This window comes from Daphnia magna, linkage group LG7 (assembly GCF_020631705.1).
Source record: "Daphnia magna isolate NIES linkage group LG7, ASM2063170v1.1, whole genome shotgun sequence".
Lineage (NCBI taxonomy): Eukaryota > Metazoa > Arthropoda > Branchiopoda > Diplostraca > Daphniidae > Daphnia > Daphnia magna.
The window spans coordinates 1,118,843-1,141,022 of record NC_059188.1 but is presented as its reverse complement, the minus strand read 5'-3'; the positions used below and the strand labels follow the sequence as shown (position 1 = coordinate 1,141,022).

The following is a 22,180-nucleotide window of genomic DNA, read 5'->3' as shown; positions in this document are numbered from 1 at the left end:
GATGGATGCAAATCGTTTCAACACAAACTATAATGGCCTTTTCAGTCCTAGTTGCAATCGTTTAAATCTCTCGTCACTCTCCCTAATTCCACATGTACAGCCATATATTCTCCTCGAAAACAAAAACAAAACACCGATGCAAATTCAACACGAAAATCCGCCTGTAAAAATGTTCACAAAATGATGTTCAAGCCCAATTTTCGTCATGTAATCGAATGTTTCATTCCATCGTAATCATATGTACGCGTGTTCGTGTTTTGTTCGTTGAAAACTCATCGTCAGATGATCAACGAGTTCGATGACGTCAATGTCTTGGGTTTATTTGGCAGTTGAACTGTATATTTCCTGATCGCTTGTCTATTGTCTATTTGTTTATTGAACTTGGAAGATCCTGGATAACTCAAAGCGTAGCAAAAGATCCTTATTATTTTCGGAAGTGGCATTTGAAAAAAAAAAAAAGAGATGAACAAGTTTGGTTCAACAACTGGACACCACGTTGTTCTCATTTTCAATTGCCCACCTGGTTCTTCCGTGCCTGGACATGAAACTCTTTCCGCAAAAATACAAAAAAAAAAAACTGGACCTTTCTTTTTATTTTCCCCCAAGGATTTACGGTGTATAACGAGAGTCAATCTATAATTTAATTATATAGTCATCCACTTAAAAAAAAAAAATGTTTCTGGATTTGGGCCGGAACGCCATTTCTCCGCCTGGGAGCGCACAGAAAAATAGCGATAGTTTTAAAGAAGGGTGGCAATGGAGGGTATATACTTTATTGAGAAGTCTAAAGAAGGATTTTTTTTTTTTGGGGTGGTATAAGAAGAAAAAAAAAATAAATTCCGGCCAACTTCTATTGTATCACACGGAAGAAAGAGCTGGAGGGTTTTGAACATCAGTGGTGGCTAGTAGCAAGCATCAGACAAGAGATGTATCCATCCATCTATAATATAAAAGAGAGGGTGGTTTTATAAGCACGACGGGCGGGCCGCCGGAAAAAATTCAAAGAAGATAAAATAGCCTCTCTCTTGTATACATATCCCCCCCTCCTTTTGGTGCCACACTCACAAAAAGTCACAAAGTCCTGCCCACTTCTACGCGCACCGGATACGAGGCACGACGCAAGCGCAAAGCAGTACACTACACCGCCGCTACGACTACTACTACTACTACTACCACTACCGTGTGCTGTCAGACAGTCAGTCGAAAACCAAACTCTGCACGTCTATCTCTCTCTCTCTCTCTCTTTCTCTCTGAGCTGACGGAGAGAAAAGAACTCTATTATTTTGTGCCCGTGTCTTGTGTTGGAAACGTACCACAAACAAAAGTCCATCACTGTTAGACAGGCCCAGTCTATTACGTCCTTTCAAAGATCAATTTTTTTTTCTTTTAAAGACTTGAATCCTTTCTAGTCGGCAGTGTTTTTCGATGTCGTAAGAAAAAAGAGAGAGAGACTGACAATTTGAAAAACACGTAATTTTTTTTTGAATTGGCCGCCTTTTTCAATTACCGGACGTCTTGATTTCAATTCAGAGACACACGAAATCACTAAGACTTTATATACAGAACAGTGTCGTCTTCAGAAGTGAATGTAGTTTTGATCTTGGCTTCTCAAATCATCCATCAAAAGGTAAGTGTCTTGCCCCCCTCATTTTGGCAAATTAGTTTTCTTTTTTTTTTTTCACTGTTTATTATTGCTATGAGTATATATACATTTATGCACATCTGCGCCTCCGTGTTTAGCCCCCATTTTTTTTAAATTGACAAACCCCTCCCAAAAAAAAAAAATCAAGAAATGGGCAACACCTTGACGAGATCCCAAGTGCCCCATCATTTAGTCCTATAGGTACGCCGATAAGAGGGGTGGAAGAGTGTGAAAACGTGTGAAAACTGTGACGAACACGTCAACCTTTTTTTTTTTATTTTTTAAAGGAGATAGAAAAAAAGGTGTCCGTCTTATCCACACGGCCTTTTTCTTTTATTTTTCCAATAGGGCCATCCATAAAGGGCTAATTGTATTGTTAGGGGACATTCCTTTGGGCTCCATCGCTTCTTTCCACCTATTGTACCTACAAATATTTTTCTTCCTTTTTAGCTCTTCACACCCCGACAGTCGCAAACCTTCACTTTAAGGTCGACATTTTTTTTTCCCCCTTTGAATAGACATTGACGGACATGTACGGAATCTGAATAGCGGGGGTTGGAGGAGAAAAAAGGGTGGCGGTGAACTATGGCGGTGGTTTGACATTTTTTTTTTTTTGACTTGGGGAAATGGATCACTTCCTCTTCTTTCTTCAACACCTTTTTTTTTTTTCCTTTTTCTTATCGGCTATTTAAATGTTTAAAAAATGTCTTCCGTATCGCGATGATGGGATTCCAACCAAAAATTAAAACGGTTTAGGGTTGAAATCTTTTCAGTTTTAGATTATTTTGTATTGCTGTTAATTTCCAATCCGTCGTGTAGAGGGAACAATTGTTCAAATTGTTCTCTTTTTTATCCAGCCGAACTTATAGTCGAATCGATCGGAGTCACCCTCTGCCAAAACTATTTCTGCTCGATATTGTCTATCTCTCTCTCTCTCTTTTTCCCTCTTATAATACTTTATATATATTGATAAAAGCTTTTCTTTTTTTTTCTTTTTTCATCCCCCTCCGTTTCCCCAACTGTTTGTGTGTGTCCTATTAATCCGGGGGAGAGCCCAGCGTCCTCCCCTCCGCACTAGAAAAAGAAAAAAAAAAGATGTATAAATATATCATCCATTTAGAAGATGAAAGAGAGAGACCAGTATACACTCCCGAACAATAGGGTGGTTTCGGCTGGGAGTATAGAAACATAATAAAAAATCTAAAAAAAATCCATGGATATTATCAAAGAAAAAGCAACGATTCTTTAACATCTATCATTTTTGCTGGCAAAGAATTTGATTTGATCAAAATAGAGAAGAGAAACTAACAGTGTCAACTGAAGAAAAAAAAAAAGGGAATAAGAGGCTTACAACTTCTTCTTTAACGATGTTGTTATTGTGTGTGGCCTCGTTTGGCTAAGGTATATACATCCATCGAATGTAACATTTCTTCTTTGCTGGGGTGACTAAAGAGAAGGGTGGTTATACAAGCCGAATGTGTTGTGTGCCTCCTCATCGATCATCGTCAACAGCCAATAGAAGAAAAAGTGCAAGAAAAACAAGATCTTTTTGCCCTCCCCATTTTGGCTTCCAACGGTTCGAAAAGGATCTTCTTTTTACACACGTCCAATCCAAGTAAACATGTGAGTGATACCCTTAACGTCTACGGCTAAAAGCGATCGCAAATGATGAGTTATAGATGCACTCTATTATAGCGAAGATGATTATTTATTTGTTTGGGATATTATATAGTCTTATCTATATAGTCTGGCGGATAAACAACAACAGGGCCACTATATACGTAAGAACATCGCAGGGCGATCCTTGCGCAATCCAAAATGATCTACGAAAAGGAAGATGGAAGTATATAGAGGAAAGGGGGATCCATCGTCTATAAACATCTCGTCCAAAGCGCAAAACTACATAGAATAGTCCCTTTTATTCTTTGTCTTAAATTATTAGTTTTCTGAAGCGATTGGGGAGGATGAACCCACCCTCCCTAGCCTTTCAATGCTGATCCACGCGACGTCCCAAAGTTCTTTATTTACTTATCCTAGAAGGGAGAGAGAGAGAGCCATCAGCCGCAAACAAACACTCAGACATGGACGCGGAAAAAAGAAAAGAAAAGGATCTAAAGGAGCATCCAATAGTCGGACGATGCTCCTGATGATGTCTCTTTTATAGTTGAACATCATAGTAAGTTCGTCGTGTAGACTTTTCCCCCCTCGAATGTGATAGAAAAACCAAAGCCCCAAGGTTTTCGTTTCTTTTTCCTGTGTGAGTTTTACATCAGGTCACAAGACATTCTGTAAAAGAAAACGCTCCATCTCATTTCCTGGGCAAACTTATACAAGGAGCCCCTTGAAAGGAGAGATATATACAGGAGCCAATCGATGGGTCGTATCCATTTTTCATGTAACCATGTCTTATTCCACCCCTCCTTCTTTCACTAACTGTTAGCCAGCCAGTAATTTGCCATACGACGAGTCTAGCGAGCAGACAATATATTTACAAGGATATGGCAGCTAACGAAAAAATGCAGCGCACAAGAAAAGCAAATGCAGGAAGTCACCGGATCCGGATTTTTTTTTTTTTTTCGATGGCATATCGACGATGAGCTCCTTCCTGATTGAATCCTATTTATATATATGTGTATACATATATACAGGAGACACAACTATTGTTGGTTGATTCCTTTTCTCGTCCCCCCTCTTTTTGTTTTCTTCCGGAAGACGATCCGGAAATGGAAGTTTTTTTTTTTTTTTTTTACTATTGCAAGAAATTTTCTTTTTCTGTTGGACGAGTTTTCAAAATTGAAGTAGATAATCGTAATCCGAATGTTTTCCCGCTGAATGTTTTCGATCATATTTGACTTGGTAATCGAATCACGTTGATTTTCGATGCTATCGTCGTCGTGACGATGTGACAGTGAACAAACAAAGGGGGCTACAAGGAGGAAGAGAGAATGAACACAATGCGACAGCGGTGTCTGTGCGTATCTATTTAAAAAAATGAATTAATAAAATCAAAAAATTAATCCATTTCATTTTTCGTGTGTACGCGTTCGCTTGGCAGATGATGAGAGGAACAACAGGAATAGACGCCGACGTTGCCGCAGCCCCAGACAGGCGTCGTTGTCGTGTCTCTTTACTCGCTTTAATGCTGGGCATGGCCGTCGCCATCGTGGCGACTGGCAACAACTTGCCGACCGTCTCAGCCGGCGTCCAGACGACCGTCAAAAATGTTCAACAACAGCAGCAACAACTACGCGTCAAGCCGCAACCATCGGCTTCGGGCGCTTCTTCCGGTCTTCCGGTTCCCGATCTCCTGGAATCGCCCGACGCCAAGTACGACCCCAAGCCCAAAGATATCGACGCCGCTGCTCTGCGACTCCGACTCAAAGGTGAACTTCAATTTCGGATCGACTTTATTATTCAATGCGGTAGAATTCAGACTACGCCTATGTTCTTTTTGGAACGCTTAATAATGCAAAGAGACAGCTTTTTCTGTGGGGAGGGCCTTCGGATGGATTGGACGTCAATCACGCGACAAGTTCCCCCCTTTTTTGTGTGTTTGCACGCACGCCAAAATGTCGTGCACGTGACTTTCCTTAGAGGTTGTTGCCTTGGTGCAGGTCACCGAGTATATACATTTCAAGAGCTATACACACACACATCGTTCGATGTTCGTTTATTCGAATGCAGTCCGCTGTATTTGTGAAATAAAACAAATGGACAGAGTGAAGGGTGGGCTAAAAAAAAAAGGCGATTATGGATGGACTATGCGTATAATTTTGATCATGTTTATACTGGCTAGAGTTATTGCGTGTAGATCAAACTATATTCAATTGCGAAACGTTTGGCCAACACGAGCGGGACAACCAACATTTTTTCTTAGGGGAATACGAAACGAATCATCAAAGGCGAAATTTCCAGGACCATATTATATGAATTGCTCTTCCAGACATGGATATCTTTGTTGGTGTGCGACTGGACATCGATTGATTTTGAAGAAACCATGGAAACGTAGATAGCCGGCGGACGTCATTGACAGATGTCTCTTCTTTCTCTCTCTACTTCAAAAAAAAAAAATCAAAATAAATTGTTCGTTACGTCATCCTTCTGGGTCTGTATGAGGTGTAGAATTAATGTGATTACTACCTAGGGGAGTAAGGGATTATTTACTGACATCTATTCAGGGAAATCCCCCTTTTTTCCTCGTCGATGGTTGACATTTTTTCTTTTTAAAAGGTACGCGACCTACAATGAAGGTGTCGGATTACCACCCGTCAGACGAATGACGGATGAACCTTTTAAGGAAAATATAAAAATTAAAAAAGAAATTCAGATAAAGCCATTTTGAATTTTGATGAAAGTCTGTAAGCTGTTGAGAGAAAAAACACGGTATAATAATAGAGACGTGAGACTGGTGAAGAGGCCCTGCATTAATAAGTCAATAATCCAGTCTTTGAACTGATGGGCACGTTTTTCTTTTATTTTTTTCCACCTTCCATCAATTCCGAAGACCAATAAAAAATAAATAAATAAAAACGAAATTCTTTTTCTCCCCTCCCCCATTTTTTTTTTTTTGTGTGTGTGTGTGTAGATCATTTTGACGGACGGTTTATGTCGATTGGCCAGCCGAAAGAAGCGATCCTCTATCCGAACGGCACGGCTGAATACCCGGTGCGCTACAACAACAATCTGTCGCCATCGCGACGCAACGTTCCGGGCCGTTCCAAATGGAATTTGGGCTCGTTGCAATTGCCGGACGGCAGCCGAGTGCGGACGCGTTTGTCGCGCAAAGTGCGCAAGAAGTTGGAGAAATTCCTCTGGCTCTACACTCAGTGCCCGGTCATTTACCGCTGGAAGGATTTGGGATCGCGCTACTGGCCCCGCTGGATTAAACAGGGACGTTGCCATGCCAATCAGTCGTGCTCCTTTCCGCCCGGTATGACGTGCCGCGCATCCGAAGAGCGCGAAGTTGTCATTTTACGTTGGCACTGTCAGTATTGGGACCCGCCCCGTTTCTGCAAATGGATCCCGCTCCATTATCCCATTGTCAGGCAATGCACCTGCGGATGTTCCGCAACCAAATCCATCAACTGATGAATCTCTCTCTTTTTGAGAGAAGCCGAATTTTGTTTTTTGTTTTGTTTTTTTAGTTCCAAAATGTTTTGAAACAATTTTTTTACAGCACCGCCCTCCGCACCCAAATGAAACTCGGGTGATTTCTTTTTACAGATTTTTATAGATTAATCTAATGCCAACTATAATACTCATTGCAAACAGCGCATCCCTTACCCCAAGTAACAGTTGCATTCCCACATTATTTTGAAGGGAAAAAAAGAAGGCCCGTAAATGACAATTCTTTTTTAAACTTATTAATTGGCATTCCACAGTTTTCACATTTCTTTTGCTGCCTCCTAACACCCACCCACCTCTCCCCCCCAAAAAAAATGATTGAAGGAAAGGAATGAAAAAAAAAAAAAAATAGAAGCCCGTCCATAAAAAAAGAAAAGAAAATCACGGCTGATGTTTTGATACGCACAAAAAAAAAGAAGATAAAATTTGAAAGTGAAAAAAAAAAAAAAAAAAAAAATGTTTTTGGAAATTTTATTTTCCCTTTTCTATCCCCCTCTATATAATATCTATCGGCTGTCAATCGAATTTTAATCGAACAAAAAAAGCGCACATATTTCTAACCAGTATTCCTCGCCCATCACCTTTATATTATTATGCGATGGCATTCTTAATGAATCTCTTTTCAATAATGATTCTATTTTGATGAATTTGATGACGATAGTCGGCAATAATCCCCAATGTCTTTTGTATGTTGTGTGTGTAGTTATATATATATATGATATACATATAAAGAAAAAGGAAAAAAAAAAGGGAGAGAAGAAAAAAGAGGGAAACCTAAAAAAAAGAGTTTCCCGAAATTTTGAACGCCCCCCTTTCTCTCCCGCTTCCTATCCCGCAGTATTATTTTTTATTTCCCAATAGCATGGAACGCACACGCTCTAACCTATCATTTTAAAAAGAAAAAAAACAAAAACATTTCGTGCTTTACTCAAGCTATCTCTACAATAACCATTTCACACCCTTCAGAACAGCCATTTTTTTGTTTTTTTATTAAATCAAAGTGTACCGCATTTATCTCGCTGTAAATAGCAAGGAGGAGGTAAAACCGTGGGTCTTCAGACTGACGTGCATCGGACGATATTTTGTATTTCCCAGCCATAGTCGTGTGTTTTTTTTTTTGGCCCTCATTTGACATCGGGGAGAGGGAGGGAAGGAGGTTTTTTTTTGGTTTTGGGAATTATATTTGGAAAAAATAATAAAAAAAAAAAATTCGTGTCAATTGGTTGGTTTAAGTGGAGAGCTAAGCTTGCAGCTGGAGCAGCGTGTACTGGACCAGGAAGTCATCCGCTAGCGTGCGATCCAGTGTCATCTTGGCTCGATGATGCAAATTGCCGACGCGAGTCGGATCCCCGCGTTCCAATTCGAATCGGATGAAACGAAGCCAGATTTCTATCAATTAGGAAAAGGGGAAAATGAATCGAAAATCGTATCAGGTGCAAGTAAAGACGATGATGAAATGAAGGAAATTCGACATGTAAACGGATCTCGTGTGATGGCTTTGTAACTCCATTTCCTACCCCCAACCCATCATTTGAAATATAACGTTTTTACATGTTGTGTAAAAAAAAAAAAATGTGGTTTCCTTTTACTTCAATTAGAAATTCATTACCTTTATTCTTCTGGCCAAATTGCATGGCAGCTTTCTCGTAAACCTTTCGGATGAATTCCAAGTTGGGATGAGCCTCTTTCAGTTCCAAATCAATAATCGTGTAGTGGAAGTCCAGCACCAATGGCGGCAGTGAAGCCTGGGATTGATACAATTTCTGTGCTTCTTCTCGGCCTGCAAAACATAACATTAATGTGAATCAAATTATGAATATTTCAACACAATTTCAAAGTAAAAAAATAATAATAATAATACCTTTGCTAGTAGCAACCCAGTTAAGATAGAGAGGTTTGAAATGTTTGCCAATTGGGGGCTCTACGTTAACAGCTTTCTGGTAAAGATTTTCTACTGTTTGGAGAGCTTTGCTATTTTGGTTGCTGAGCGCTTCGAAATGTTCGATTGCCGTTTCCCAAACGGCAATCGAATCGGATGTAGATCCAAGCGCTTTGATTGCTTCCCAGAAAACAGCCGGAAGTTCAATCGAAACAGCTGTTGCTTCTTCATCAGCAGCCGGTTCCGGCTCGTCGGCCGCTCCAGTGTCAATTTGAAAGAGAGGTTCTTCTTCCTTCTGCTCAAGCTCGGCTTTTAATGCTTTCGTCCAAAGGGTGGCGTTCTTGGGAAATTGCTTCACGCCCTCAGTCAACACCGTTTTCAATTGGTAGCCGGAGAATTGATCGTTTTCCAGCATATTTGTCTGTCAGCGGCGCCATTGGAATAGTAATAATAAAAGTTCTCAATGCCGTGTAAAAATATTTCTTCTCCGTCATACCCAGTCAATCAGTTGCTGATCCGACAATTTTCGATTCGTGAGCGCACGATAACAGACGTGGTGAATTCGCTGGCGGATTTTCGGTCGGATGATCTCATTTTCGCCCAAAACAAAGAGCGTGTCGACGTATAGTTGCCACATTTTGGGTGTGTCTATGCGTTCAATGGCTTCCTCGTACGTGGAACAGCAGAGCCTTGATAATAATGTATTAGCATCTGATAATTACTTGAAGTGTAAAGCCTGTTTGAATTCACTTACTCTATCCTATCTTTCAGCTTCATTTCTTTGTCATTAGGGTCTTTTTCAAGCGCGTGCCTGGCTATGGTATCCCAGGTGATTTCATCTTCGCTGTGCTCGACTTGCATATCTCTAAAAATTAAATTCTTAATAATTATATTATGCTTTACACACGCCAACATCGCGATCACTTACCTAAAGATGGTTGCTTGAAGTTCAGCAGTGAAATCAAATTCTTTGGCTACGGCAAGGAAAGGAAGAAGATCGGCGGCTGACTTGACAGCTTTCTTGGCATCGTTGTAAAATAGAACAGCAACTCTTCCATCCAAAATATTATCAGTATCTGTCTCATTGTCAGGTAAGTCTGGTTCACAACTAAGACCTAGAACTTGTCTCCGTTTTCGTAGACGGTCTGCCTCAAGAAGCTCGAGACGAAAAGCCTGTAATTAAAATTATTAGAATTTTGTATTGTTTAAAAATAATGCTGTAAATGTATTTAACCTCAGTGTACAGCTGAATGCTTTCCGGGTGAAACCTTAATGCCCTCAAAAGCAAGCCTCTGCCATTTGCCGCCGATCCATTCTCTTCAAACTCCCATTTTGCAGCCATGATCCATAATGAAGGTTCATTGCTTTTGACAGCCAACAAGCGGACAAATATTCTGGTAATGCTACTTGTCCAGCGCTTAATTTAAAAAAAAAGGTAGTGATAGGGTCTTACTGAAAAAGCTTTATCTCATGTTACCATTCGTTTGCAAAACTCTATGTGTGACAACCAAATTTTCAAGTCACTTGGAAAACGAGAAGTGGCATACATAAACATTTTGTTGATACGATTGCCAATGGCATGATCTATTTCAGGTTTCTTGAACTGAAAACCAGTTCTCTATAAGCAAATGAAACAGCTTAGCATATGATACACTTCACAAAAACTGAGGTACCTTACATTTCGTCTTAATCGGACGAGCATCAGTAAATTTATTTCATACTGTATATACTTTAGGTAGTCTTCTTTCGCTTTAGTGTGCTTTTGGAGTTTATATTCGAAATCTCGACGCTTTTTCACCACCGCTCTTACATTAAAGTGCAACAGTTTTGAGCTATGACAAATAATAAATCAAAAGTTACGAAGTTTCTTACTTAATTTCTTGCTCAGTAAATAGTTCCACTCGTTGCATCTCCTCCAGCTCGGGGAGCATTTCTTCGAGCCTTAAGTCCACAAATTCCGCCATGATTCAAAATGTTATTGGATTTATTAATATAAAGTTAATTTCAAACAAAATCGGCACCACCAGCTACTCGAAAATGTCAAACACGTGTGCTTGCTTTTGTTGTCTGCTAGCGTTAATTCAAGCAAGTTTTCTTCAGCTCCATCTTCGTGAGTAAATGCAAACTATTAGGATAGTTCGTGGTGAAATTTAAAGTGAAAAATTCTAGTTTATCACATCACATCTTAAAGATTGATGTAAGGTTACTATAGAACCTTTTATTTACAGCACAGGCTGTTTTTGGTGGCAATGTGGATAGATGAAATGACAACGTGACTGTCTGTTTCTAGTGTTCTGCTACGACCATTCGAACCTTGGCTTTTGGCCTTCAATCTCAAAGATTTGTTGATGACAACTTTACTGTTGACTAATTTCGTGATTCGTTCTTCCTGATATCGTTCTTCTGAGGTTCAGATCGACAATTGAAAGTATGAGTAATGGATTGGATACACTGCAACGACTGTTTCAAGCAACCGTACTCGAGCCCCAACACATTGTTCGTCCTTACATCGTGCGCCCGTATCCAGTGTTCCGACTGCAATTCATCAAAATCATGTAAAGTCAGTTTTTCATTATGTGTTTCTAGTGTCAGCAAAAACCATTATTTCCAATGTGTAAAGGTATTAACAGAGATTGCAAACCATGCAAAAGTCAAAATTACAATGCCGTCCCACTCGACGAATCCATCCCATCGGCAGTCGAAGACTTTTTTCGCGACCCGTTAGATCATCTGAAAAGATTCCTTAAAGTTTACGATTTCCAAAGGAATCATCGAGACCAACTGCTAAAACGCCAAACCGAACAGGTGATATTTTACTGCTACATTAGAGCAATTTTAAGATATCATCCTTTTCTTACAGCAAAAACAGGTGGCTTCACAAACTACCCAGTGGCAACGAACCACAACAGACCTACAAAGGCAAGCTAAAACTTCTTTATCTTGCCATCTTTAATATTGCTAAGGCATTGTAATTTCCATACAGTCAGGTGCAAAAATACAGATCTGAAGTACAAGACACCAAGGAGGAGAATATGGCACTCAAGTTGAAAATACAGGAATTGGAAAATACTTTGGCGAAAGAACGCAGGTCATTTTGTGTAATTTCAAATGTAGATGTTATTCGCGTCATTTGATTGCCATATTTTGAATAGGTCAGTGGCTCCTGATTTATACCAAAACATTAGGAACTATCAGGCAGATCCTAAAAAGAGAATTGCCCCAACTCCCTCTACAGGTGATAGGGCTTCGGACGATCGCAACATGATTTCGTGGCAACAGAAAGTTCCAGGAATTCCAACAAATCCACCAGATCGTCCGGGCCCAATACGCCAGCGCTACGTGCCCACCCAACAACACCAGCCCTATAAATCTCGAGTACCCCACCAGTTTTTAAACGTCGAAACGCCAGCCTATTTTCCTTCCTACTCTTCCACGCCGGCAGCAATGGCTCGACCAAGTGTCCCCGCCGCGACTCCGAAGAATGCTCTTTCATCATTTCCTACTCCGATTGTCCATCGGTAATACCAAAGAAATGTATTTTAATGCACAGTACTAACATGCAATTTTTACATGTAATTCAGGCCCCGTCAATCTGTCATGGCTCCTCCAATGCCGATCCAAGTCCAAAAGCAACATATTTCCGATTCTTCGCAGCTACATTCAGCACAACAACGGAAGCGAGCCGGATCGTACAACAATAGAGTTTACGCATTTATGTCGGAAGCGGCTCGCCAAGCTCTTACTCCGGAACCTCTGCAAGCAAAAAAATTATAAGGTTTCTATCTTCTTTACTGGTAAATACATTCAACTTATTATTCGAGAATAAGAAGTTTTTGGCGTAACTAGTTGAAAGCAAATGCCAAATTAATGGCAAAGTTTTGTATAATTATTATAACTTCTTGGAAGGCCAAGCATGCTTTCGCACTGCTGTAGATTGTATCAGATGCACCGGTAGCTCTAATTAAACTAGGAAATGCATACAATAACAAGAGACTTCGTAGAAGACTTGTATCCGCAGTCAAACTAGAGGACAGTAATAAAGTGTTACAGGACAATGTCAACTAACTGATGGATTTCGCATGGCAATCTGAATGTATCGTAAACCCATAATTGTTATGCATGCTTACCACAACACAGTCGAGTAATCCAGAATGCACTGGATGGTAAAAAAATTCAAGATGGAGAAGGAAACATCCAAAGGACTTTAGATTGTGCTTCAAAATTTCATTTTAATAACCTTTTATAGTTGCAGGTAACGATCAGCTGATGTCAATGTAACACCCACTTGTACTTTACGGTAATTCTTACCCACCCAAATATCAATTGGATATCAGCCCTTCAATCGAAACATTTGAAGCGAACGTTTGAATATAGCGTGCTTGCCATGGTCCTAAATTGGAGATTCGTTTGGTCGATTACAGACGCAGTACTTCTTGCTGAAAATAGACAAGGATTTTAATAGAAACATCCCGATTGTCTTCGCGTGCGGCAGAGACAGCCACGCCCTGGTGTGTCTCATAAATTTAGACGTGTTTTCGAACTTACTACAAGAGTTGGACGCCTCGGAAATTGCTGCCGTCTGACGCGAATTCTTCAATTGGCTACACGGGTAACTGTCCCCACAAGCAATTTTATGTTGATCACACTTGATTTTTTACTACACCAATAGTGCCTCTCGGGATGCAGATCATGAAAAGAGCCTTTTTCAAAATACTGGACGTGCAATTGAAAGGACTCTGGATAATCACAACTTTGTTTTATTGCTATTATTATGGAACCAAAGTTTTCTTTCAACTGAAGGAGTCTATAGAGTCAGCCCTGTGATGCGATGGCGATGCTGATACTTGGCGAACAAAATCTCGCACAATAGTATTACAAAACTTATCACCAACATTCCAACATTGACAGAGAAACCGCGGAGGTCGTACACAGTCAGAGGAGACACTCGGCGATTCCGCTTATCGTTCTTCATTTTGCGTTCGTCTATGTAACATCGGGATGCAAAAGTGTGACCGATGCTATGCGAACGCCCCGGGAATCCATTCTGCGTCAGTAACAGCAATCTGATAGAATCAACCGAGAAGTTGTCCCCACAGTCAAATGTTTATATCTAAAGGTACTGTACGAATTTTCGCCTACTGTTTATTGATCGTCTTTGTGAACGGGCTATTCTTTTGCAGGAAAATGCTGTTTTTTCTCGACTTAATTTAATTGGGCAGCACAGTTACACGACATTTCCCAGTTTTCCTGAAGTCTTTTTCGATTTCAGAATCGGCTAGAAGATCAGACTTGATCCGAAAGAGGTTATAGAATTATCAGATTTTAATTATTAATAAGTTAAAACTTGAATAGTAGCAGGCAAGTCTTCTTACCATGATTAAAACCTGTCGTGGATCGCTTAGTAGGAGTTCTACAAGATTGCTGGATGATGAAACAAGTAACTTGTCTGGATTTGCCTCAATACGTTTAAAGATTTTTCGAAAAATGGGTTCGGTGGATTCCTAGTTGAAACCGGTAACAGAATTGAATAAAACATAAAAACAGGATGTTACTCGCGATATGCTGGACCTTTTGCTTTTTTCTAATTAGAATGAAAGGAAGAATAAAAACACGTTGAGGATCAACACCTTGAATTCGGAATGTGTACTGGATTCGTTGATGATGAGCGGTTGTACATACGTCTTCGTCGGTTGCCACGTCTTCAATAGATTGGATTACATACTGGAACTTTTGATTCGTTATCATTGAAATCAACGACCCAGTGAAGGCGTTATTAAACACCAATATAGCAAAAAGCCAAGAACCTACGATCATCCGACAGGGTAGCGAATGATGCCTGAAATCCCCTCCTGCGAGCATTCATTATTAAGATATTAAATATGCATTTTAAGATAGGAATGTCTACATGTTAGACCATGATTCTACACAACGTAATACCTTGCCCTAGAGTTATTCCTACGCCCTTCATCAGTACGTTCTGATAGGCTAACACATGTTTGTCTTCGGCTCGTTTTAGGAATGCCACGCAATAAATAGCGTATCCGACGATAAAATTTACTGCGATAAACGAAGTCCAGAACTATGATATAAAACAAACATCTATAACGTCCATTGAATTGTTTTTAAAGGATAATAAAACAAAAAAAAGACCAACCAAAGGTGAGAACATGTCGAACATATCAAGAATATCGCTATGCTGTTGTGGGTACGGGACTATGATTACTATGTTATCAACGATTACCGGTACGGTAATGTCAACATTTCTGCTTCTTGAATATAACTGAGGACCAAAAGAAGTAGTCAAATCGACTTCCTGTTTGTTATTTACCCAAATAGAATCAATTAGAAGTTAAGCTCGAAAAACAAATACATCTTACATGGCGGACGATTTGTCCCAACACTCCAGTCCAGGATCCCTCGTCGTTCATTTTTAAGGGCGAGCCCAGTTGCAGCACGTCCGTTGGAGTGTGAATTTCGTACCTGATGAAAACGCAAGTTAGCATTGAACGAATAAGATGGAATCCTTTTACACTTACGTGAAGTTTAGGTACACGGCGAGCATGCCAATAAGCTTAGCTTCAATTAAACTTAATTTGTTAGCTGATGGGCTAGATAAATGAACCGAGCTATTTTGGATCTAAATAGTAAGAAACACAAATAGAGTGGCTACTGCATAATTTTTGAAAAATAAATAAATAAATAATAATAAAAATAGTGATTCAATTTAATTACGTGACAACTGGCAACGCGTAGATGGCCGTTGATATTTTGGCATTGACAACGTGCAACCAAACAGAGCAAAGAAAACAAGAGCTCCAGATACGTTGATTTCATCTTGTGAAGCACATTGCGTACTGTGAAACCAAAATAGTTTGAACGGGAATACTCGTGTCGTGATTTGTGTTGGGGAGATTCAAGACTCGCCTGATGCCTTATATTGATGCTTGGATTGCATCAGGAATAGCAGACATCTTTGAGGTATGTTACTCGTGTAAACCATTGGCCATGCCCTGCCATTTCCCAACAGACACGATTCTTACCTTTACGTTCCCATCTTTTCGTGGGTCTGTTTGACATGAATTTTTCAACACACTCCGAAGGGCAATTGTTCGTTTCGATTTTTCTATTTTTGACGCCGTAAAAAACGTAGAAAATGTGAAATCGATTGAGAAAGCTAGGGACAAAAATTGTTTTTCTTTATCGCACTCTTCCCTTTGGAAATTTCCAGGAAGAAAGGGTAAGATTTTTTGTGGTTGTTGACACTCCCCACGAATTTGTAGTATGGCAAATGTTTTCATAAGAAAAATGAAGTTGTGCATTCGAATCAGGTCTGTAACCACACTGGTAACTGATAAAAATACGGAGCAGGGAAATCTCGGCTGGGAAAATTACTTTGAATTGAATTAAATTGTATTGCATTTTAACAACGGGCAAATGGTTAAAGATGCTTGATTCTCCGAAGTGACGAGATCGATGTGGGCGTTACATTTAAGTCCTGAAACCCAGTAGGTAGTTAAAGCGGGCCAAGTGGCTACCATGGAACCAACAGCTTTGAATTTAAGTGCTTTCTTTGCCAACGATTACGTAAATTGTCGTTTAAGCACGTTTTAAATTACATCCATTTCTTACTCACTCCATAAAAAGAATGACTATACATTTTGATTTAAAAATCCACATCAATTTTAAACAGAAAATATGCTGGATTTTGAAAGACAAAACCATGTCAGTAGGGATGGTACCCTACCTATTGGCATGGTTTCAATCAAATATCATCTAATATCTTTACGTGGTCATTAAATTTTTTCCATTTCGCCTAGATTATGGTCCGTTACCGTGTGTTATAGCTAGTTTTTTGTTGTGTATGACAAAAGAGACAAGTAGCGGATTGTCGGAGCTAATCCAACTGCTTGATTGTGGCTTGGGACATTGTTTACGCACGTGTGGTATTTGAATTAAACGTTTATTTAATCATAAAAAACAGCTATCAACATATTTATTGATTAAATAATTTGTACTTTTTCATAAAATTATTATTTATTGTTTTTTTTTGTTTTTTTCTCTTCTTATCTTAAATTTTAAGCATAGTCATAAGTGTTGAGGAATGTTAATAATTCCATAAATTAATTTCAATGTAATTAGTCTTGCTGTTCCAATTCGGTGATGAAGGTCAAATCGCTTCCCCTCAAATTTCTTTCGATCCACTTATCGATTTTAGAATTCAACTCTGGGCCGAAATGATTTTTCCAATCTCCAGTTTTACCTGTGCTCGTGATACAAGAAATAAGATTTAACTACAACAATTAACAATTACCGAATGCCTAGTTACAAACACGAAGTCTATAATTCAAGAAAAGCAAGTGTTAATGGTGTTGCCATCTTGCGGCTAGATAGATGATACCTTTTCGCATGAAATTTCCATCCTTGTTCATGAAACCAGTCCGTTTACCCAATTCGTTATTGACTGAATCGTTGTGCTTGAGATTGTCGAAACGCAAATGGTTCGTTATCTTTCCGAGTTGTTCATTGCTGGGAGATTGGCCAAGAAAATCAGCCACCTTTTCGATTTCGCCTCGTAAATTCTGACAGGTGTGTCAAAGATTTTTCAAATTGATTGGTCTCATAATTGGCAATGATTAATACCTTTTTCAAATCTTCGAAGAACATGAAATGCAAATGGGGGTGATGTCGTTTCGACCAAGCGTCCAGGACATGAGGGAAAAATGGCGAGCACAATACTTGTGTTATCAAACAACAAGGCGAATAAGAAAGACAAAAGTTAATTTTTCATAACGATTAAAAAGAAAAAGAAAAGTACGCGTAAACCTACTTTCATCTTCCATGAAATATTCAGCGAATTCTTCCAAGGTCCCCTGAAAGTTATGTCGTTTCACTAATTTCGTGTGATGATAAAACGAGACGATTGCATCTTTGGGATTGCGCGCAATGTAAACCACCTATTCAGTCGATACGGTTAAACTACTATTTTTCAACTTTTGATTAAGAGAACTTACTTTGGAAGTATCGAGTAAATCCGGATGGAGCAAGTAAAAAGGCAAGTGACTTTTGAGTACACGCGGAGATTGCATCTTTTCGATTGCGTTCAACATGTTCATCATTTGCGGTGATAATTCAGTTTCCGATGTCAAGAAGGGTAGCCTACAACACAAAGTTAAACACAGGAAAGATAAACACGATGTGCTTTACGTACTCGATACACGGCGTTCGAAAAATGAGATGCGTGGCACTTGCTCTCGCCGTGTCGCAATTGTTCATTAACAACCAGATTAGTTCGGACGTCCAAGTTGTACCTACACGCCATTAATTTGTTTGATTATCATTTTCAGCCTATGTGAATTGTTAAAATAATTTTTCCTACCGCATTTAGGGAAACCGAGCAACCAGACGTCGTCCCTCCGTGGCTGCATCCGGTACAACTTTTCCGCGTGGAATCCGTACAATGGATTCATGACGAATTTGCCCGGCTCACTCTTCACCAGTCCGGACGTGTAACCAGGGAAATGGGGTCGTAGTTTTTTCCATTCATTTTGGGGCATGCTGTAAAACTGGACTCTCAGCTGGAGCTGGTTAAAGTTGTTGTCGTTGGACAGAGACATGGTTCTGCTTGCGGCTCAAGTACCTGACAGTCTGCGTCACACTGTCAATTTGCCTCTTAATTCTTATTTGTGTACCTTAAAACAATTCCGATACAGCCAGGCCAATTGTGAGGCATCCTTTATTTAAGTATCGATCATTTAGCCAAAAGCCCGGCCCAGCTTATATTTCGTCTTTCAATTCAAATTTTAGCTAAAAAGTTGGACTAAAGAGAATCGTCAGAGAATCGTCAGTTGATCTATTGGGAGTGAATAATAACACCGTCGCTATTAGACTACTCAACCTAACTAAGGACAGCACTTTCGGGTAGCCCCAGTATGTAGCCCCGTAATACCCTGACTATAATATTCACATAACTAGGGCGATTCGGCAGTCATTATTCTCAACGTGTTTTTGTAAACGAATTTATAACTTCCAGAAATGCTAAGTAAAGTCCCCTTCTCCCTGAAGTAGGCCAGGATGAATTCTCCAGGATGACGGCATGAGAAAAGAGTTTGTAGCAACGACAGTCGCTGCTGAAAATAGTGCGCAATCGAGGGCTATTTAAAAAAAGAAACGCCTTTCTGAGTGGTTTTTTAAAATATTATTCTCGGAATAGTTAATTTCGATCAATAGTATATTTCCACGAAATCTTATTAAAAGACAATTGCTTCAGAACTTTATTTTCATCGATTCAGTTTCATGTTAACATAATAAAGGGAATTAAAATCAAAATAGCAGGGCAAGTGTCCGAAAAGCCGCACTATCTTTCCCTAACTTCATTGTCAATTAGCTTGGTTTGGTTATTCGATTATTGGTTATAGTATTGGTTATAGATATTCGTCCGTAGTTTTATTTGCTAACGTGTGCACAGTTCACTCTACGTCATCATTTTCGTTCTTCTTCAGCTTTCGTTTTTAGATGATCTTTTTTCAGGAACTGTGTTTTATTACCATGGGAAATTGATTCAATTCTATAATCTTAAGAGTCACCTCAAGGTCGCTAACAGACGTTGAAAGTAGCAGAACAGCGTAGAGCTTTTAGTTGCGGACATCCTTTTAAAAAGAGAGACTCGAGGGAAGTTCAATGACACATATTGAACATTTCAATGTTATTAATAAGACAGGGGACCTTTATGACCGCTATACTGACAAGGGGTGTGCTTTTAGCCAGTTGATCCTATAGGTCCGTATTCGATGTTACCGAAAGGGACACTATAGCAGAAGGATTGCTGTACAAAGTGCAAGAATCGCATACGGCTCCTTGTCCAGCCAGCCCATCAAATCAGGATTACTAATGTCACCTCAGATGGACCATTCCTTTCTTCATGCCTTCAGTCATGTTTGCAGATATACCGCCTAGATTATTTAATTCGTAAGAGTTGCAGTAAAGCATCCGAAACTTTTGTAGGTTGGCAAAGTCAGCCAATGTTGGTTATTCATTAGTTAATTTAGTACAAAATATTATTGTGGGAATGGACAGCTTGGTGTTCCAAACAGGTAATCTAAACTAGAAAATAAGGTTTTGTTTTTTTACAGGTTCAAAGCTTTTCGTTTGGTTTTGTTACCCCGCATTTTTCTTTTTTGTGTGTTTGTTTTCTCTCTTTGCAAAGATGCGGCTAAAAAAAATTGCAAATGCCTTAAGGATATGTTGGATTTTCGTGCCCGTCCCCTCGTCAGTCAATTGCGTAACACACACGTGTGGTGTAGTGTGAGTACCCGCTCTTTTACATAACGCAGTAGAGGTAAAGACTACCCCGACAAGATTTGATATTGCTTTGCCATAAGCTAAGGTAGGTGAGTCCTGTTTGATATAGTTAGTAATAAGATCTAAATTATGCGTAACGTTATGTCCGTTATCCTATTGACTCGCACGTTGAAAGATTTTTTTTAAAGAAAATGGTCTTGCATGATCTTTTCAAACTTTATTGTACCGGGGGTATAGCTCAGTGGTAGAGCATTCGACTGCAGATCGAATTGTCCTCGGTTCAAACCCGGGTGCCCCCTCTGCGAAAATCGTGATGCATGATGTTGTTAACATAGATTTGCCTTCATATTGTGTAGATAAGTTATCTTTAATCAACAGAGGTGATGGATTTTTAGCCTGCTGTGGATGAGACAAGAATTATCTGGATACAATCATGAATTTCTTTCTCAATCGTCTTAGTTTTGCGTGATTATTGGCATCTGCAAATCACGCTTGGAACACAGATAGTCATAGGCTTAAACTGGCAACTTGACTTCACGTTAGCTTTGAATATTGCTTCCCACACCGACAGAATTCTGCCGTTTATTATTTTAATTAATTCAGTTTACGATGACAAGTGCTTAATATTTTTTATTATTTCTTTTTACAGGATTATAGATTTTACGATTGGTTGACGTGTTTGTTGAAACAGCTTTCATTGAAGTACCCAATGAAAATGAATGCGGCTACAGATGCTGTAGGAATGGCCTGAATCCTTCCGCTGCATATCCTGATCAACCAGTATTTCTAATTGGTCCAGATTCATGCTGTCTCAAATAATTTGAATTGCTCTAAAGAAACTTATAGAAATCAAGATCGGGATTACAGGATACATAGTACGTACCAAGAAAAATAACGCACTAATATAATTGTACCACAGTTTCACTGATATGGTAGTGGTAATATACTAAACCGACAGTGACTACCTAATTCACATTGTACCGTTGCATTTGGCGTTGCGGGAACATTTAGCCAACGTTGCAACCTACAATTCAGCACCCCTTCAGCATTTCTCTAAGTATTTGTATTTGCAGGTATATAATCAATACAATTCATTCATTCAGCATCAATAGAAACGAGGTAACAATTGGCTATAACTGTAAACATTTTAATAATTAAGCATTACACGATTTTCAGTCCCGCGTTTGATGCAGCCTAACCAGCAATGGTGTAAGCGCTCCCTCAGCTGCACACAGAAACGAGACTATACCGTCCAACATTTCGGTAAAAATCTAAATCTAATGGATACTTTTAAGTATCAAAGAATGATAAAATTATAACATTGAGATTATGCCTACATAAAATTCAAACTAAAATTATACGAAGCAGAAAGTACGTGTATTTAATGCAACAAAAAAGTAAGGACAAGTTAAATTAAGCAAAAATCTACATACCAGGCAAGCGAAGCGTCCGACGACGGTGTTGGAGAGATAGTACAAGTGCAGTGGAAGATTCTGGTGTTGGCAACCGCATTAAATACTCGCAGACACGTGCCACATCCTGGCTTTCCCGGAAGAAAAGTGTAGGGTAGAGGAACCTAATTCTGAAGGTCAACAGATGTTGAAGGACACATTTTGTATTTCCACGTGAGCTCGAGGATATGGCCATTCCTCCTCAATTAACCCAATCTCGTGCAACGACCTAAAACAGGCAAATAACCTTGGGCAATTCAATAGTAAAGAACCAAAACCCCGTTTTGCATTTTCCAGCTCAGTAGTTCACTCACCTGCACGACATGCACTAGTGTAGATTCGTCGCTTTTAATCTCGTTGTAGTGCCACTTAATTTTCGCTCATGGATTTAGTATTCCTTCACATACTGGATATGTTCGCAATTTGTGCATCACCAATCAGCAATCATAAATTAAAAATTGCACTGGGTTTTGTCTCTGCACTTGTTTTTTAAATTGCACATGTCAAACCGTATTTTGTTGGCTAGTAATATGAGTCTAGATAAAATAGAAAAAGTAGATTAAGTTAAAGATAAGTAAGTCTAAATTTAAGTTAAGCTAAGTCTACTTTCTGTTAGGCGTAAAGTTTAGTGCACATCCCTTGTTGTGCACACTGCATCGGCAATTACCCTTCACTGTTTTATGCTTTATTTAACGTAATCGTCGCTCGCAAACCATTTTCAACAAAGTTTTCCATTTTTCGACCTCTTCACTCAATTTTCAACTGCGCTGTCAATCTAACGATCTC

At 39.4% G+C, this 22,180-nt stretch overlaps 5 protein-coding genes, 2 long non-coding RNA genes and 1 other non-coding gene across 8 annotated transcripts; 4 read left to right on the top strand and 4 right to left on the bottom strand.

The window, feature by feature from the left end:
- Positions 1-1,166: 1,166 nt before the first annotated feature.
- LOC116926767 (noggin-2) lies at positions 1,167-7,652 on the top strand. Its single transcript, XM_032933708.2, has 3 exons — positions 1,167-1,627; positions 4,698-5,025; positions 6,228-7,652. Exons 2-3 carry the CDS (start codon positions 4,698-4,700, stop codon positions 6,728-6,730), a joined length of 831 nt encoding a protein of 276 aa, XP_032789599.2. The 5' UTR covers positions 1,167-1,627; the 3' UTR covers positions 6,731-7,652.
- Positions 7,653-7,832: 180 nt separating this feature from the next.
- LOC116926757 (U3 small nucleolar RNA-associated protein 6 homolog) lies at positions 7,833-10,713 on the bottom strand. Its single transcript, XM_032933693.2, has 10 exons — positions 10,518-10,713; positions 10,324-10,450; positions 10,123-10,263; positions 9,880-10,062; positions 9,574-9,818; positions 9,400-9,510; positions 9,142-9,334; positions 8,628-9,066; positions 8,376-8,546; positions 7,833-8,155 (listed from the first exon to the last, which is right to left on the bottom strand). The coding sequence occupies exons 1-10, from the start codon at positions 10,607-10,609 to the stop codon at positions 8,007-8,009; spliced, it is 1,851 nt and encodes a 616-aa protein (XP_032789584.2). The 5' UTR covers positions 10,610-10,713; the 3' UTR covers positions 7,833-8,006.
- A 135-nt stretch (positions 10,714-10,848) lies between these two features.
- On the top strand, positions 10,849-12,468 carry LOC116926765 (RING finger protein nenya). The gene is made up of 6 exons (XM_032933702.2): positions 10,849-11,200; positions 11,266-11,450; positions 11,506-11,564; positions 11,629-11,733; positions 11,798-12,163; positions 12,227-12,468. Exons 1-6 carry the CDS (start codon positions 11,083-11,085, stop codon positions 12,417-12,419), a joined length of 1,026 nt encoding a protein of 341 aa, XP_032789593.2. The 5' UTR covers positions 10,849-11,082; the 3' UTR covers positions 12,420-12,468.
- A 1,599-nt stretch (positions 12,469-14,067) lies between these two features.
- LOC116926760 (glutamate receptor ionotropic, delta-2) lies at positions 14,068-15,510 on the bottom strand. Its single transcript, XM_032933696.2, has 7 exons — positions 15,378-15,510; positions 15,182-15,282; positions 15,023-15,125; positions 14,800-14,958; positions 14,583-14,724; positions 14,273-14,494; positions 14,068-14,146 (listed from the first exon to the last, which is right to left on the bottom strand). Exons 1-7 carry the CDS (start codon positions 15,477-15,479, stop codon positions 14,112-14,114), a joined length of 864 nt encoding a protein of 287 aa, XP_032789587.2. The 5' UTR covers positions 15,480-15,510; the 3' UTR covers positions 14,068-14,111.
- Positions 15,485-18,381, top strand: LOC123474153. The gene is made up of 2 exons (XR_006648801.1): positions 15,485-15,623; positions 18,031-18,381. It is a non-coding gene; the product is annotated as an uncharacterized LOC123474153 (long non-coding RNA).
- Positions 16,697-18,272, bottom strand: LOC116926766 (sulfotransferase 1E1-like). The gene is made up of 7 exons (XM_032933707.2): positions 18,022-18,272; positions 17,854-17,953; positions 17,657-17,801; positions 17,473-17,599; positions 17,286-17,380; positions 17,044-17,224; positions 16,697-16,905 (listed from the first exon to the last, which is right to left on the bottom strand). The coding sequence occupies exons 1-7, from the start codon at positions 18,257-18,259 to the stop codon at positions 16,781-16,783; spliced, it is 1,011 nt and encodes a 336-aa protein (XP_032789598.1). The 5' UTR covers positions 18,260-18,272; the 3' UTR covers positions 16,697-16,780.
- Positions 18,382-20,170: 1,789 nt separating the features above from the next.
- On the top strand, positions 20,171-20,242 carry Trnac-gca. The gene has a single exon. It is a non-coding gene; the product is annotated as a tRNA-Cys (tRNA).
- Positions 20,243-20,972: 730 nt separating this feature from the next.
- LOC116935312 lies at positions 20,973-21,616 on the bottom strand. The gene is made up of 2 exons (XR_004401220.2): positions 21,377-21,616; positions 20,973-21,230 (listed from the first exon to the last, which is right to left on the bottom strand). It is a non-coding gene; the product is annotated as an uncharacterized LOC116935312 (long non-coding RNA).
- Between the last annotated feature and the right edge of the window lie 564 nt (positions 21,617-22,180).